Source organism: Stylophora pistillata, chromosome 8, assembly GCF_964205215.1.
Source record: "Stylophora pistillata chromosome 8, jaStyPist1.2, whole genome shotgun sequence".
Classification (NCBI taxonomy): domain Eukaryota; kingdom Metazoa; phylum Cnidaria; class Anthozoa; order Scleractinia; family Pocilloporidae; genus Stylophora; species Stylophora pistillata.
The window spans coordinates 17151074-17169129 of record NC_142526.1 but is presented as its reverse complement, the minus strand read 5'-3'; the positions used below and the strand labels follow the sequence as shown (position 1 = coordinate 17169129).

At 39.4% G+C, this 18056-nt stretch overlaps 2 protein-coding genes and 2 long non-coding RNA genes across 4 annotated transcripts in view; 3 read left to right on the top strand and 1 right to left on the bottom strand.

The window, feature by feature from the left end:
* Window positions 1-59: 59 nt before the first annotated feature.
* On the top strand, window positions 60-3662 carry LOC111341175 (uncharacterized). The gene is made up of 3 exons (XM_088730042.1): window positions 60-451; window positions 2556-2615; window positions 3234-3662. The coding sequence occupies exons 1-3, from the start codon at window positions 239-241 to the stop codon at window positions 3393-3395; spliced, it is 435 nt and encodes a 144-aa protein (XP_088586168.1). The 5' UTR covers window positions 60-238; the 3' UTR covers window positions 3396-3662.
* Window positions 1989-7573, bottom strand: LOC148725264 (uncharacterized). Its single transcript, XR_015990549.1, has 2 exons — window positions 7168-7573; window positions 1989-2958 (listed from the first exon to the last, which is right to left on the bottom strand). It is a non-coding gene; the product is annotated as an uncharacterized LOC148725264 (long non-coding RNA).
* Window positions 7574-8543: 970 nt separating this feature from the next.
* LOC148725263 (uncharacterized) lies at window positions 8544-10875 on the top strand. The gene has a single exon (XM_088731905.1). The coding sequence runs from the start codon at window positions 9083-9085 to the stop codon at window positions 10163-10165; it is 1083 nt and encodes a 360-aa protein (XP_088588031.1). The 5' UTR covers window positions 8544-9082; the 3' UTR covers window positions 10166-10875.
* Window positions 10876-16690: 5815 nt separating this feature from the next.
* LOC148725262 (uncharacterized) overlaps window positions 16691-18056 on the top strand; it is a 5329-nt gene continuing 3963 nt past the window's right edge. The window contains exon 1 of the long non-coding RNA XR_015990550.1: window positions 16691-17135. This is a non-coding gene — a long non-coding RNA (uncharacterized LOC148725262). The remainder of the gene's footprint in view (window positions 17136-18056) is intronic.

The following is an 18056-nucleotide window of genomic DNA, read 5'->3' as shown; positions in this document are numbered from 1 at the left end:
TACAATCCTACAATTATCTCACATCCAAATGATAAGCGAAAATTCGCTGACCAAGAATGAGCCAGCGCTGATTGTAAATGAAACAAACAAAGGACAAAGGGAAAACAAGGGCAGTCGAAATATCATCATGAGCCAGGAATTAAACTGGTAAATCCAGATTGCCGAAGACCTGTTTGGTCAGCCTGGCATACACTGTAAAACGGCTCAGTAAACGAACAAAGAACCTCGCAGCGTCTACATGTATTTCGGTAGCTTCGATATGTCTAAACGAGATTTGACGCGAAGAAATGATGGCTTTGATGATGCGAGTGAGTTGAACAAGAAAATGAAAGCTACGGAAGATGATCTGATCCAGACTAAAGATGATGGTGGTACAGCGATAAACGTTCAGTCAAAGTTTCAACTGCGAGCTCCTCCGGGATCATTGATGGAATTTGTATCACATACTCAGGTAAACTGTTGGAGCTCAAGTTACCACAACCGTTTGTTCAATAATTTCAGTCAATTTGTGGACGTATACTTGAAGTATGCGTAAATATCATAGAAGTTTTGTTAAACTGATCAACTTTAACATCCTCGTCATTAAATTTCTCTCTAATAGGGTAAAATGTTGATAAAATCAAATCCCTTGGTAAATTTTCAACAATACACCATTCAAACTCCTCTGTAAATTTGGATGACAGACCACTATCCTAAAATGTTCATGATTCAAAGGTCAACAGTGCTCTATAATTATTATTATGATCATCCAGGCAAGGGGAGGTCAAGAAAGGGAAAAGGATTATTTGTCACTGGCATTGATTTAACTTACTTGACTGTCTTAATATGATGAGTTTGATTGAGTTCTTGAAACATCAGTCACAATGTAGCCAACATGAACATGAAAAAATTTCTCAGTTCTGATTGGTTAAGATGAATGCAGTTTTCAGTTAATTCAGGGCAGAAGACAGTTAATTCAGTGCAGAAGAGGGTTAATTCAGTGCAAAGAAAGAAACAAACCAGATATTCTTATTGGTCAGAATGATTGGTCAAGGTCAATGTCAAGGTCTATGTCAGTGTCACTTACAGGGTTTGAATAAATTATTTTTGCACGTGATGCACGCGCTTTTCTTCTGCGTAGTTATGAGAAGCTACCTCGTATCTTTTTCATGTATATTATTAATACATAATCACATGATTTTTTTTCGTGCAATTTGGAATAAATAAGCACTTGTAAATTTTTTCAAAGACCACAAATTGCACTCGCCCTACGGGCTCATGCAATTTTGTTAGTCTTTGAAAAACTTTACTCGTGCTTATTTATTCCAAATTGCACTTGAAATCATGTGATTAACGATACCAACAATACAATTCAGTAATAATAAACTATTATCATTTGTCACAATTCACATTACAATCAAAGCAAATTGCAGTTCACATTATAAGTGACCACATCATGAGACAAACAATAATACTTTATCATTATAGTACTTTACCACAATGAACAAGCACAATCTTTTTAATGAAATACAATTCAATGGTTCCAGTTTAATGGAATATATGTGTCGGTGTACATGTACTTAAATTCAAATTTTGTAAACAAAGGGAATCTATTGGGTTCAATTTATTGGGTTCAAACTGCCGTCTGATGAGTTCATGTTTTAGAGCATTAGGCTGCCATGGGGTAGGTGGAGGGTTCAAGCTTCAGACCCAACTTACACTCAGGTTCTCAATACTAAGGAGAATTTGTTGCTTTTGCTATGACATCTGCAAATGGTTCTAGACATTCTAGTCTTCTTGGATAAGGGCAAAAAAACACATATAGGTCCCTTCTCCTGCATCTTCTCTGTACTGGCTAGTAGAGGATTTACTGTTATGGTCTGGCCTTCATTCTGAAAATGGGAGCATCTTCAAAAATTTCCTTCAAAGGTTGCAAACTGTTCAATGTGGTCTAGCCAAAGTCCCCCACAAAGTGTTGTCAAGGGCCATGAGCCAATGAATATAAATCCTACTTTATCATTATTAATTAATTTCACTCTAATGAATTGGAATAAATGAAAATCATATATGTGTACTCTGGTTTCATGAAATACACAAAAGTGATCCTCCCAGTAATGAACTCTGTTTATGTAGTAGTGGAATTAAAGGCCGGAAAAAAGATTCAGGCCCATACAGGATTTAAACCCACCTCCCAGTTGGCTTGTTAGCTCAGTTGGTAGAGCACTGCAGTATCACATACAAGCCTGAATTTTTTTCAGGCCTCATTTCCACTTCTACTTAAGTAGGGTTCATTACTACAAGGATTGCTTTCATACATTTTATTTCACTCTGTTTGAAGGTCAAACTTGAAAAAAAGTAGGGCTCGCATAGGCAAGAGTAATAGATATTCAATTAAAAACCAATGAAAGAGTTGGAGTGTCCAAACTTTTAATTAACTGTCATTAAAGTATTCCCTTTTTTGTTCTGCCAACTGTACTCAATTGGTTAGAATCCTCACAAGGGCCTCAGGAATAATGTTTGCCCAACATTAGTTGAATTGATCATCTGTTTCATGTTGTTTAATTTCTTTTTTTAAGGAAGAACTAAGGAACAGTTTTGGGAGAGGAAGACACAGGCCTAGAAGATTGATAAGACAGGTACAGTGTCTGTGTGCAGCAACCTAAGAATCAAAATGCTCTATGTTAACAGTTACAACGACAGTGTAGAAATTCTTGCCCATCACTTCTAGTCCTTGTTTTTATATGTAGTCAAACTGCATAGTTTGTAACATCTGTAATTGTATGAATTGATAAACAACACAGCTGAGGTATGGAAATAAAATTAATGTACATGTTAAGTATACACCACACAGATGGACAGTGCTTTTTGCATGTGCTGATTGGCTATTTTGGAGTGAATAGCAAGACCTTGATTCACCTCCCAGCAGCTGATGAGACACAATCATGCATCAAGAGTTTCATTTCCAACCCTTTTTTTTGGCTATATTGGAAGAAAAAAATAATAAACTAGTTTTTTTTTTATCTGTGTGGTATGTAATAAAACAATTATTCACTTCATTGTCATTCAAAGTGATGGATATTTACCAAGCTGCAAAGTGGCAAGATAAATATCCACCACTATTCACCTTTACTTTGATGAATAATTGTTAAAATTAATTATACTGTGATAAATATACATAATATATATTATATTATAATATAGTATTATGGGTGAATTTGGTATGTTTATCTCATGATCTAATTTTCTTTATTTAGGACCAGGATTCAGAATCTAGTGAAGAAGAAGACGTCTATAATGAAACACTTGAAGAAACAGAAGGATGGAAGCTGTTAATGGAGGCCATTGAATCAAAGTGTGAGAATAAGGCAAAAACAAAAACTAACTCACGTCAGAGTAACAATTTGACTAAGACATGATTAATACACCTGTTATGTAAATTAAGTCTCCCTTTGTGTGCAAGTTACATGTAGGTTGCTGTAAGCAGCCTACATGTAACTTGAAGACTGTAAATGATGAAGGCTTCAGATGAAGTTGGCCCTAATTTGTGTTAATATTCAAAACCGCTTACATTGTGTAAGACACTCGTGTAGATGACAACATAACTACTCTTTTGAATCACTTATTTATTTTACCTGTTTATCAACATGAGGCAAATAAAATTAAATTCTCTTTCTTTTACACCCTACAGTCCCCAACAAATTTATGACTACCCATTCCAGTCACTATTTTCTCTCAACAGTGTTTGACTTCTTTTGATGAATGTATGTTGACTAGTTTTCATGCATTGTATTGTTGTGCAAAATGGCTTTTGTATGAAATCAAAGACATCATCTGAGTAACTTGTTTGATGCAGTGGAATGGAGAGTAAATGATTTTGCGAGTACTTGCTTCACTTTTTCCTCAAGAATGAAATTTGTTTTCTCTTCATATGCAGTCAACCAAAAAATGTAGTCCCTCTTTTTATTTTGAAGAAACTGAGGCCTTCTGAGAGAGACAATTTGTAAGTGTATGCTATTTCTGCAATTCCTGAAAGACAACCTGTCGTAATGCCACAATATTTATTGGAAATCATAGTGTTCCCCATTTGAATAGTTTCTCGGTTTGAACAGAGATCTTGCCTTCCACACATTAGACTGTGTGATCCAATTCCCCACAGTTAGTTACAGGTAGCTTACAGTCAGCAATTTTATGCAATAATGCAGTAAGTTGTTATCCACCAAAGCATTCCTCACCCGGCATAACTCCTTTTTCTAGACTTGTAGTTTCTTTCAGAGATCTCTTTTGCCCAAATGATTGACACAAAGATAAAACGTGCACAGGTTGGTAAATGTGAAAGGGGATGGCTCCACCTTAAAATTTTATCAAGGTGTTATCAAATATGTGAAATTTATTTACACAAATTGTTTTCCCGAATTCTATCCTGGATGGTTTTATTTTAGTACAAAAGGACCTCTAATATTCTTTTGTCAAAGGAACAAGCACTCTCGGAAAAACTGACAATAGCTCTAAAAGATTTTCGTTAATATTTACATAATAAAAACTTCCCAATTTCTTAAGAAATAAATATGTCTAAATAATAAAGCCCCTTTCAGAGATAAGTACGCACCCATGCAAAAATGATTCACAGAGTATGCGATGCACATATCATACACATGGTGTCCGATGAGGTTTAAAATTGTTTTCAATCGTTTTTAATTAAATTCACCAGATATTGATTCATGTTCTGCCTTTAAAAGCACACACAACCCTCAATTCCTCTATCCGCTCCGACAAAGGGCTAACGCTTGAAACGTCAGCTTTTGTAATCATTACCGTGGCCAATTTACCATTTCAACTTTGTTGATATATCCAAATTATTTCGTTACTCCCACCGACGCAGCCCTCAACAGTTTCTTTCGTAACTATCAGCCTTTATTCATTGATTCAAATATGTTCGACATCATAACACTGAAAACCCCAAAGTCCCGCCTCAAAAATCGACCTCTGGCCTCAAATATCTGCTCTCAATACTGACATGTGTAGAGTCAAGAAAAAAGGATCCGGTCGCATACTTTTCACTATCCTTCGGCCATCCAAGATCCAGCAGTCTCAGCGATACAAACTTGATCAAAAAAGCACTTATTCGACCTTTTATTTATTTTATTTGGCTTTTATTCAGCGCAAAGGATACACCAAAGAACTTATCTGCATAGAATGAATTAATGAATTTTGTTTTGGCCTTCTTTGTTCGACTATGGTCAAGACATCAAGCTGATGTGTTTTGCGCTTCCATGCTACAAAATCTGTTTCAAGTTCAGGAGGGTAAAGTTGACTAAATCAACAACTGAGAGGTTCGAGTGGGTGACATTTCAAGTTGTTGAGAATCAATCACAAATTTTGTAACAGCCATGGCCAAGGCCTCAAGTAAAGGCCAGTTTTTAGGGTGCTAAGTACAAAATATAAAGCAGCCACAGGTAATGTTATGTTATTTAGTATCACCAAGTTTTAAAAGCTCTCGCATTGGCAAGGAAAGTTTACGATTAATATAACTCGTACCTTGATTAGCTGGTTAAGGTCCCCGAAGATCATCACAGGTAGGCTATTTTAGCTTAGTTTGAGTTTTATTTATCTTTCAGTTAAGCGACATAACTCATAGAAAGGGCGCCCTAAAAGGAAGTCCAAAACACGCCAGAGAAGTATTTCAACCAAAGGTTTTAGCAATGGTTTCACATAATGGCAAGACCTTCGTTGGCGCGCCGATTTGCATAAAGAATTGCTGATTTCGAAAAGCCGGGGCTGGGAAAAGCAATCATATTCCACCTGGCTTTAGAAACAGAAGATATGCAAAAGTGGAGTTCGGAAGCAAAGAAGATCAAAGGCAGCAGCAAACCTCCATGTATAAATTGCCGAAGCACTTCAAAAAAATTTACAAGGCTTCCTACTTGATACAGAGCGGGGAGATGGAAAAAATCGTTCATTCCTCGGGGAATGTGCAGAATACTGTCCTGTTGACAAACTTCTTCACAATCAGACAAATGATAGTCCAGAAATAGGTCTTGTCTTGAGATGAATCAGTGAGCAATGTTTAAACCTCTTTGATGATTTTGATGCAATTAATCGTTAAACAGTGCCAAAGAGTTGATAGTTCTGAAGACGTCCAAAAATTAAGAGAGGTGTACAAGCAAATACATCTTATACTTGACATTTTTGGCTGATTACCAGAATGCCGAATACCCGGTTCTAGGAACTGGCTCTAATATAAATGATCAGTTGGTACGCCACCTATACAGTGGACTTGTTCATACTAAGCAATAGCTAAATTTTAATTAGATATGGAAGGTATACACGCTCTGCATGACTTTGTTAATTCTTCAAAGATCATACCTAAAAATGAACGCAATCTGTCACATATTCACTTAAGACCTAATTATTTCAGGATAGTAAAAGGTGAATAGGGACTGGAAAAGCTTTTAAAACAGTCTCATTTTTGTTAGCCAGTGGAATTTCCAGATCAATATCACTTGATTCACTCGCCATTCTTGAAAAGTTTCACAATGTCTTTAAAGCGATGTCTTAAAACCTACAGGGCCTGGCAGTTATTTACACGAGGTCTAACCCAAACCACGGTTTTAAGTTTTGTTTTGTTTTTCAGGCGCCCCCGGCCGCGGACCCGTTAGTGCAATGGTCAGTGCTGCAACGGCCGGACGACATATACTTAACGGAACCGGAGTGCAATGGTTCCGCCGAGTAACGCCTGAAGGAGGGTACACCAGTACGCCAAAATCGCCCAGGAATCGAACCTGGCCCCCCGGAAGCGCTCCCCGCCCAACGGGGCACCTGAACAGTCGGGGTGTGCAAGGACTGCTGTTGGGTAACGAGTCCCATAATGCAGAGAACTACATGCTATGAGACCCTAACCCGCGTCAGGTAAGTACCACGGTTTTAAGTAATCAGTAAGTCTCACTCAGGCTCTCTATATAAAAGGGTTGATCATTGCCAGAAATTTGGGGCGAAATGCCGGACGCGCGTGCGTATTGACAAGTTAATGGCGGCAAAATCGTGTAAGGAAATGTATGGGCTTTCCACAAAAATCCAAAATACCACAAATACGAGTTAGATTATTCCTTAGCTCCGACTCGAAACATGTTCAGTAGAGATTAAGCTGTACTTCTAACATAAAAATAATTCAAAAGCTGTTTGTCTACTTACTTCCAGCAAAGTCAGCAACGTTCGATATTCGAGGCTAGCCATTACCTCTAATCTGTTTGAAATATAGCGTAATCCATGGCAAAGGATCGCCGATTTGAGGAGCAATCCTCCAGGGAGTCAACTAGTTCCGACTCGCAAATAAAGGGAAGTTCGTAGTAAGCAAATCGTCCATAAAAAGAGACATTTCTTGACAATGAGATACTTCCAAAAGAGCTTGAAAATTGCTATTTTTGCTCTGTGGAGTCTGTGATCTGAGACCATCCTTGAGAACGCACCAGAAGGGAAAGCGTTAAAAGAAAAACCCTCCGCGAAACCTTCAAACTGTCGCCATATTTGTTTTTCTAATTCAGCAATGTTTGACGGGAAATAAACTCAATCCAGACCCCCTCATACTCAAGTAGAGCCTTGAATAAAAATTTTCTCGCGCGAAAATTAAGAAGCAGATCAGAGAGATCTGTGTTAGTACGTTCGTTGAACTGCGTTTTCAACTGGGAGAAAAAGCCCTTTTCAAGTACGATTTGCTTAGCACTTCCCATTATTTCATATAAGTGGTTTAAGCTACAATTTCCAAAATGTCTGACATCTTTGACGATTACAAAAAAAGCCAGTTTGACCACAGGGAACCCAGACAAGCGACGAGTCTGGTTGTCTATTCGAAATATAAAGGAATGTATGGGAGAATATTGAAGAGTCTTATTATCGTAAACTTATATCATGAAATGTCTGAGTTAAAACTCAAAATCAATGTAAACCTACTTCACTTGCTGTGTAGAGTCGTTTCTGTGGCTCTAAATGGCGAATTTCAGCGGTTTGGTGGGTTTTGCGAAGGGGAGCAGGGTTGGCGTAGTGGTGAGAGCGCTCGCCTTCCACCAACGTGCCCCGGGTTCGATTCCAGGACCCAGCGTCATAAGTGGATTGAGTTTGTTGGTTCTCAATAAAGATGTTATTATATTATTATGACTGTTACTATACGTTATAAGGAGACAAGGGTGGAAAGCTCATTTTCGACCGCTCTAGCGAGAAGCCGATTTTCACCCAGAAATAAGAATCGCCCGGCTTCCAAATCGAAAACCAGATAAACTGAAAGGTTGACGCTTCTTCTCGTCGCATTCAATCGAAGATCCTTTCAAAATCCAAGCGCTGACCGCCAAAACATTTTCGAGAAATGCAGCTTTCGAAGCGATCAGCATCCGCGACCCCGATTCACGGTGCCAAGGAGCAACCGTCACGCTGTTTGCCCCACGCTGATTGGATGATGCTAGACGATGCCCGATTACAAATGCCTCATGTGGGAGGGGAGTCAGGGGCATATTCACGCCAGCGATTCATCTACTAACTAGCCTGGTGTGAGGTTTATGTCGCGTGACGAAAACCCGCCACAACGGCTCACACTAGGCTAGTCAGTAGATGAATCGCTGGCGCGAATAAGCCTGGTGTGAGGTTTATGTCGCGTGACGGAAACCCGAGACGACGGCTCACACCAGGCTAGTCAATAGATGAATCGCACTAACCAAGGCGAAGAATACGAGGAACTGACTAGAAAGCGTAGGGAAAAGTGGATCAGTGCAGTAAGTCGTGGCGACACTGCAGAGAAGAATATCCTCGAGACAGAAAGAGTCTGCGGTCGTCATTTTCACCAAGGACAGCCTTCGAAGGACTTCGATCAATTCAATCCAGACTGGGTACCTTCGCTAAATTTAGGAAAGAAAGAATATCAACGTCCAAAGGACTTTACAGCTTCTGTAGAAAGCTTTGAGAGAGTTGAAAGGAGACGGAAGGCCGCCATTGAACAACAAGAGCAAGAAGCTACAAAGAAGAGAAAACTTTTAAACAACGCAGTGATCGCATCTGTGATTTAGACTTTGAATCAGGGGCTAGTACATCAGAGACTACAGAGGAACAGCTAACTGATGGAATGGATACAGATAACTTTTGCGATGAGCAGGGAGCGAAGTGCGAAACTAAAGAGTTTGGACATTCCTGGACCACACAAACAGAGCCCGAAGTGGCACCAACTGCTGCCAGTGAAGGGACTCAAACTGAAGAGTTTGAGTATTTATTTGAACGACTTTGTGGCTACAAGGCACCTGGAACAGATTTCTTCGCTACCGACGACAAAGTGCGGTTTTATACGGGGCTGCCGTCCATCGAAGTGCTGATGAAAACATTTGAACATGTTGCACCTTCTGTGAACAGGAAAAGCCTTACTCTTGATAAATTTCAAGAGTTTGTAATTGTTCTGATGAAGCTACGGCTTAATGTCCCATTTCAAGACTTGGCCTACCGTTTTTCTATTTCTGTTAGTACAGCTTCAAGGATTTTTTCTTCCTGGATTCGAATTATGGATGCTAGGCTCTCCCCACTTGTGTACTGGCCAGAGAGGCACCAGCTGTGGCACACTATGCCTATGTGTTTCAGATATTCATTTGGAAACAAGGTGACAGTAATCATTGACTGTTTTGAGGTGTTCGTCGAAAAGCCTTCTAATCTTCTTGCTAGAGCTCAAACATTTTCTTCGTATAAACATCACAATACCATCAAAGTACTAATTGGTATCACACCTCAAGGGACAATTTGTTATGTTTCTAAGGCATGGGGAGGTCGCACATCAGACAAACATCTCACTGAGAACTGTGGTTTCTTGGAGAAGTTACTGCCTGGAGATTTAGTTATAGCCGACAGGGGTTTCACCATTTCTGAAAGTGTCAGTCTAAAGCATGCTAAGCTGGTGATCCCTGTCTTCACCAAAGGGTTGAAACAGTTGGACCCTATTGTTGTTGAGGAGACCAGAGGCATCGCCAACGTACGTATCCATGTGGAGAGGGTAATAGGGCTGCTCTGCCGCAAATACACCATCCTAGAAGGCATACTTCCAACAGATTTTCTTTCCAGTAATCACCGTGGAACAGTAGACTTTCAAGTTCCTTTAATTGATCGAATTCTGAGGGTGTGTTCAGCACTTGTTAACTTATGCCCTCCTATGGTCCCATTTGACTAGGTATTTTACTTTCTAAGGATGGTTCAGAAATAGTGGAGCCAAATAGAATGTCTGTTGAACAACATGCATGTATGATCCTAGTTTCCAGGAACCCAAGCCTAACTTTGTAATGAACTTCTTTCAGTTGAAATTTGTTTTTTTTTTGTTTTCCCTCTTTCTCTTGAAAATATTTACGAGCTCTGTTATCAAAATGCCCCCCTCCCATGCACACAAACGCATGGTAAAAAATTTAGGCATAATATAACTGGTTAAGTGTACCATTTAATAGCATAATGCAGTATAATGATTTGACAAAGTATCTTGGCTGAAAATAATGTATTTTTTTTTTCTCCACTAACCATCTTGGACACCTGTCTAAGCTTTAATTTCATTTGCTGGAGGGAAACTCCCATAACAATTAGAGGGGGTCTTAAAACAGAAATCAACCCCTTAGAGATAGCAAAAAATAGGTGGGGCTAAGTGATTTTGCACCCTGAGAAATGTGAAATAAAAATTTAAGTTTTCCCTAAAAAAGGAAATATCTTGGATCTAGTAACTCTTGACAGCACTGTGAGTGAAACTATGAAGCTCTGTCAGTATCAATAAATCCCCTAGCTGAACCCCCCCTCAGGAATACGAAAGAATTTGAACACCCTAAAGGCATAGCACTTGGGAGTAATTTATTGCCCAATTTATGGATGGGACAAGCACCCCTGTCATGTTTAAGGAGACCCCGACCAACCCCCCTCCCCCCCCCCCAAAAAAAAACCAAAAAAACCGAAAAAAGCAAAAAACAAAAACTTGCATGCTATCAAACAACTCATGCAAACAGAAAAAGAACTAATTTCCCAAGTGGTATGTCACTGGTAAATATTGGTATTTAATTATCTCAATGTCAGTTGGACCACCACCAGACAATATCCCATTGTTCAAATTTGGTATTGATTCCATCTTTGCATTAAATAGGGCAATAATTTCATTAGACTATCCTGGTAAAAATTTAATTAATTCCCAATATTTACCAGTAATATACTACTGAAGCAAACACCTTTTTTCCCTGTGATATGAAGAATCTCAAATTCTATTGGGCCTATTTGCCACAAAAGATATGGTCATCCAGCCTTTAGATCTATGACTAATTTGTTCCTTTGAATTCTTGCATCCTATAAATAAACAAGTATTGCTCTAGGTTTGTCCATGTTACTACTAAAATACTGAGAAATTGCTGATCTTCCCATTTCTTGGACATTCAGCCAAATGTGAACGCATTCTTGAGGGATCAAAGGTTACCTGCCTAGGGTCTCCGCCATTAGCAAGATAGCAGGCAAAAGCAATTGCAAAAATGCCACAGTCATTTCCATTATTTTGCTGTTGAACTGGTGCATAATTGAGTGAATTCAAACGACCACCTAGAAGATCATTTGTATGACATCTTGATAGAGACTGTCATATAAATTTGCATCAAAGGGTTGGCAGCCAATATTACTGACACACACCCAATGAGCAGAACCTGTATGTAAAATCTGTATAAATTCACCAGACACTACATCAAAATTACGAACAGGCCCTAGAGTTGGGCATTGGAATCCTTCAATTAACTGATTTTCCTCATGCAGCAGTACCTGAGCTTTTTGTACAATGTCACAAGTGAGCCAGCCAGTTGGGTTTAAAATAATTTGGTAGTCAGATGTTGTAAGATTTGCAAGAGGAGCTTGCTTGTTAATGTCACTTTTAACAACATTGGTTACTGTAACATCATCATCTCCTGAATCTTCAGCTTCACTGTCCCTGCTGGATTCATTCCCAGAGTCAGCTGCCATGGCTAATCCTTGTAAAGAAGTAGAAGTGGTAGGAGGTGTAATCGGAACAAGAGGGGAGGGAGTTTTCTTACAGAATTTGCAGTACCAGGTTGTCTTGGCATTGTTTGGCATTCTCTTTAAACCAACACAGTTGAGGTGGAAAAATTTCCCATTTGTGCAATCACTGTTATGACACTCTATCAACTTGTCAGAAGGTGCTGCCTTTGATTTACATGTACAGATCGCATTTAGTTGGAGAGCAGCTTGACAGGCTGGAGGTTGTTTTGGTTGCTGCTTTCTCTTTCTCCTGGGGCGGATCCAGGATTTAGTCAAGGGGGGTTCGGAGGGGGTTCGGAGAACTGTTCCCCTTCTGAGTGGTCCAAGATTTTGAAAATTAGGTCTTCGGAAACATGATTTCCAGCGTTCTGAGGGAAAATTTAAGGGGTTCGACCGAACTACCAGAACCACCCCTGAATCCGCCCCAGACCACACCCTCTTACTCTTATGTGGGAGAACCTTTATTAAAGAAGTCTTTCTCAATTTACAAGTATGTCAACTTTGTTGTGGTAAAGTTTAGTGAAACCAGATGTATGTAAAATAGGATATGATTTGCAGGGAAACCGTATTATTGTGAGACTAGCTAAGTTGTTTACTACCATTTCCCTCGTCATTAGCACAGTAGATACCATCCTCGGAGACCCAGGGGCTGTGAGTCGATTTCAAGTTAAGGGCAGAAGAGCCCCAGGGGACATTGTCTTGCAAGACTAGTTCCAAACATCACAGTCGTTCTGCCATCTGATTGGTTGCAGAAAATCTCTGTGTTTTTCTGCCCAATCAGAGTGAAGTGTGCTTTGGAGTCCTTTCATGTGTTTTAACACGCACATATAACAAGAAGCTCTGTTGCTCGTTATGTTTGTTTGGGCCGTGCGATGAAGCTTTGCCCTGGTTGAAAAGTTTCAGTCTCAGCACACAATGTAAGAGAAATCGATCAGATTGTCTGCAAAAATCTCACCGGAAATTATACTGAATACATTCGCCGGTATCACAAGAGAGCGTGTTTAAAAGTTTGCAATGTTCGTATAAAACACGATGATTGCAGGCGTTGATATGTCGCTTTAATTAAATGTTAAACGAGATGCAAGCTTAAATCTGTCTAGATTTTTTGTACAATTTGATGTAACTGAAACTTTGCCAATCTCGTGAAGTTATTTCGTCGCACGGGCCACACAGGTATGTCGAGCAACTGGCACTTATGCTTACGTAGCTTTCTTTGCGCGACAAAATCTAACCTTAGCTTTGTCAGCTGTAAAGTCTTTCACAATATGGCCAAGGTTGCAGAGAAGGTTAAGTTCGTGGACGACCTCCAGCAAGCGCTTAGAGAAAGCTTAGCTGTGTTTTCGGTTAGCTAATTAAAATCTGAACAAAAATAATTATCGAGAACATCGTGGGAAGGAGAGATGTTTTTGAATAGTTACCGAAGGGGTTTGGAAAGAGTTTAATCTTTCAACTGTTGCCTAGAGTGTTCAAATTCTTGAGCTCGAAAGGCCACGGATCCTCTTCTAGTCCCTTGGTCATTGTCATTTCACCTCTTGTCGATTGTTGAAGACCAAGTTAAATACCTTTGATCATTGGGAATAGATGCTGCTTTCATTGGGGAAAACAAAACCAAAGACAAGGAAATATTGGATGGAAAGGGCGGGTTTTCTTTATTGTAAATGTCAGCTTAGTATAGGGTTATCTACCGACATCTAATAAACGAAAGTTTCCACACTTAGCTTTTCTTTTATTTCAGGCGAAGATTATATTTGATTTTGGCACGTACAGAAAGCTGCATAAGCGCCAGTTGCTCGACATACCTGCGTGGCCCGTGCGACAAAATAGCTTCACGGGATTGGAAAAGTTTCAGTTACAGCAAATTAGACAAAAAATCTAGATAGATTTAAGCTTACATCTCATCTAACGTTTAAAGTGACAGATCAATGCTTGCAACCATTATTTTTTATACGAACCTCACAAACTTTTAAACACGTTCTCTTGTGATACCTGCGAAAGTATTCAGTATAATTACCGGTAAGATTTTCGCGGACAATCTGATCGATTTCTCTTACATTGTGTGCTGAGACTGAAACTTTTCACCTCGGGCAAAGCTTCGTCGCACGGCCCAAACAACATAGCGAGCAACGGAGCTTCTTGTTATATGTCCGTATTAAAACACACGAAAGGACTCCAAAGCACACTTTACTCTGATTGGGCAGAAAAACACAAAGATTTTCTGGCACCAATCAGATGCCAGAACGACTACGACCGTTTGGAACTAGTCTTGTAAGACAATGTCCCCAGGGGCTCTTCTGCCCTTAACTTGAAATCGACTCACAGCCCCTGGGTCTCCGAGGATGGCTGTAGCCAGGAATGGGCGTAAATGTGCAATTCTCTACCAGTAGTTCCAAAACATTGTTGATGATTTTGATTATGCCAATAAATCAGGCAGAGAGGAACTGATGAAAAGATTTGTGTGGAAAAGGAAACATACACTTTATATATTTGGTTTGACACCAGAATTGAATGATAAATTTTAACATGAATCATATCAAGGAAGAGAGCGGAAAAACTCATGACTGGTTGAGCAAAATGATATAACATCTTAGTGATGCACCTTAATGCAGAGTGAGATTCGGTTGCATCTCCAGTATGAAAAGCTTTAGAAATGGGTGTGATCTACTTGAATCAATCTTGTCTAATCTGTTAACCATTAGAACATATATGAATACATGTAGTGCAAATTTTAGAATCACTCATAGGTCCTGATAAGCTTGTTTTTGGAGTTTTGCAATTTGCGTCTTGCAGGATGTGTCATCAATATGTTTTCGTTGTCGCCTATATCTTTTTTCCAGTTGCTTCATTGTGGGGTAAAAGCAGTTTTGTAGTTTTCCACAACTTTGTTTTACATTTGTGTTGTTCAGTTTCTTATGCCCAGGTGGAAATAAGCTAAAAAAGATGGAAACAAAGAATCCACAAACGAAGGTTCCCAAAAGTTTAGGACCTGTCGCCCTTGATGATTCAAAATTGTTTGTGTACGTGGAATTAAATAAATGCTGTGTATATGTACATGTGAGGACTAATTAGGCATTAAGAACGAGTCTCTAAGAATCAAACATCTTGGGAAGTGAAAATTTTCAACCCCCCCTTCAAATTTTGCATGCAGTGAGACACTCAGGAGGGATGCACAAATATGCCCTTTTTAAAGGTTGCAGCACTCTGTTTGTCCTGGTAACAACAGCTGCTTGTTTGAGGCCTGGGGTCTCATTTTCATACAAAAACATTGTAAAATGTTTATATTCTATTTCAAGCTAAATACAACATTACAGATTGGTACTTCTAGCATACCTAGTGACATCATTCGTGTTTACTTTCATGCATTCAATTTTCTTTGGGATTGAATGTGAACACCACCATAGATTAATTATCTTGGTACAATTTTGGTCATTTTTGCTTTAGAATAAAACAGGGAAGACCTTTGTCTAAATTTCTCCAAAAGTACACCGATTCTTATATATGTAAAAATCTCTGCAGGCCGACCTCTACTTTTCAAAGTGGCAATTCGCGAACGAAGCTCAAAAATCCGATATTGCATATATTGACAATATTTAAATCTAATGTTCTCAACAACAAACCTTTCAGACATATGAAAAGCGCAAGACTTTAAAAGAATGCTATGGCAAGAGTACCATATAACCCCATACATTAATTATGCATTCAGTCTTTGTTCAATTAAAACAATAGCGATAACAATAGGACTACGCAACGTAAGTACAAACGTGTACCTTAAATCATGTGCTAATATCATCCAGATTCCGTGCACTGTACCTTCTTTCATGGGAATTTGAGCAATCCAAAATCCTCTGACGATACACCGTTATCCTTGTCTGTCATTTGAAACATGCTAAAGTTGGCTGATCTACACGAAACTATCGTAACACCGGTCATTTATCATAAACATGTACATTAAATCACGATGGCGTGACGCTGGATTTCTCCATGAAGTTTCCATCAGGTCGCTCAAAGAAGACGAGAAATGGACATTTTTGGATATTTGAGCAGATCTACGTGCATTCTGAAATAAAAACAACCAAAAAGAGAGGAAAACCTTGGTTGAAAGGACGGAGCTGAATAATGAAATGCTACGTCAGTGGGTTGAGGTCGACAACGCGGGCTCAAGTGCCCTAGGTCTAAAATTTAGCGAAATTAGCGGAAAAAAACAGAGCTGACTTTCAAAACTAAGGAACTCTGTTTTCGTCGAAGGTATTTCCCTACTTCCAAAGGTTTTAAGGAGAAAATTAATTTTGACAATTTTTAGGGGGTGTACCAAGTTTTTGGAGGTTGTTTTGTAAAAGAAAAGCTGCAAGGAAAACGACACCTCGAAGCAACAAAATAGGAAATCATTCATGTGAATGACTCAAAATCCGTGTTTCCGCGGCACAATCTAGCGCATGTGTGTACGTTATTCAGCTCTGTCGATTGAAAGTTCGTAAACACTGAGAGTGAGAGTATAAATCGCAACTTGTCAGCGGTAGTACTATATGTAAAACCCACTAGTCGCATGATAACTATCAAAAAGAGGAGACTTTGAACAACTGAGTATCCTCTAGTTACAGCAAATGGAACAGGGATTTTATCACAATCATGTTCCACAAATTAAAGGGCATGTAAACCCAAAAATACATATTTTTCTTATACTATGTAAAACGTGGTATAGAATACGAAATTGCAATTCTTTTTTGCCAATTCGACTTCTTTTAGGGAGAAAATCGGCATTTCTAACTGAAATTCCACTTCCAGTGAAAACAATAGCAAGGGGTCGTGACGTAAGCGGTGGAACTAAAATATTGCGCAACATGGTTTCCTCAGTAGAATTGATAGGGCAGCTCGTGCGAGTAGCAATAGTTCGGACGATGTCTTTTCCAGAAGCGAGTGACTCGAATGCCTTAAACTCATGACAGCAATGGAGATACTTCAGAACCTTCAGAAGAGTCTGGGCCATGTCCTTATCAATATAAGCCACGTAGGGTTCACCGAACGATCCACAGGAAGGCAGCACAAAACCGGTTGACAGCGATATCGAGAGTCTCGGAAACACAGACTGGTATTTAATCCATTGTGTGATTTATTTTCATTTGGCGTGAAAAACTAATGAAGTTGAAAATCTAAACGAATGCAAGATAATTTTTTCAACACCAGCTTCTGTGGTTGTTTCATATAAAGTCATCAATGGTGCGAGTATGAAATTTGTCAGCCAATGCCGAAAACTCATGAAAGCGTCTGTTGTACGGAAATCGGGCAAGTGTGGCGAAATGAAAAGGAACAAGAGCCTGAAACCAAGATGAGTTACTAAACATCCAGGTTTTCAAACAACCTGCCTCGATAGATGGGTGCTGGAGACGGGCTATCGCGCGTACAGGCAGCAGTACCTCACAAATAATCACACCCAAAACGAGTAAGAAAAAAGGTTTAGACCAACTGGCACGGACTCACCATATGGCTTTTGTTGTCGTGTCGCATTGTCGCCTTCAAATTGCACTTTTTTCTCTCACAAGCGTGTCTTCAGTGATTTTTCCGTTTAAGTTTTCCGAGATAAACGGATAATATATGAAAATTGTTTTCAGCGAGGGCGGACTGTGTATCCAGGCGGATTGGGAGTTTGTTGAAGCCATTTCTCATGCCATTAAAGTGTGTTTGCCTCGATACATTTGCTCAATGATCTCATAAACCCCTTCCTGCGTGTTTTTTACTATCGGTGCTTTCAGAGGTTTGAATTAAACTCCGTTGTCGAGTTGCACTTTGATGACTGATGACTGTTGTTGTGTTGCTTTTGTGAGGTTTAAAGTAAAGTTGTTTTTACCTCATTGCGTTACAAATTCTTTAATGACTTGGATAAGTTATCTCAGCGGGTTAGCTCTAGAGGGCAACAGAAGGCTGAACCGGTGGCATTCAGTTTGATATGAAACGGATGTGGCTCTTTGTTTGTCCGTGAAAAGTGTTTTGGAGGCGTTTTCATCTTGCGAATAAATCTAGCAAGAGTTGGTTTGTTTTACATTCGTTTGTCACGGGTGTTGGGA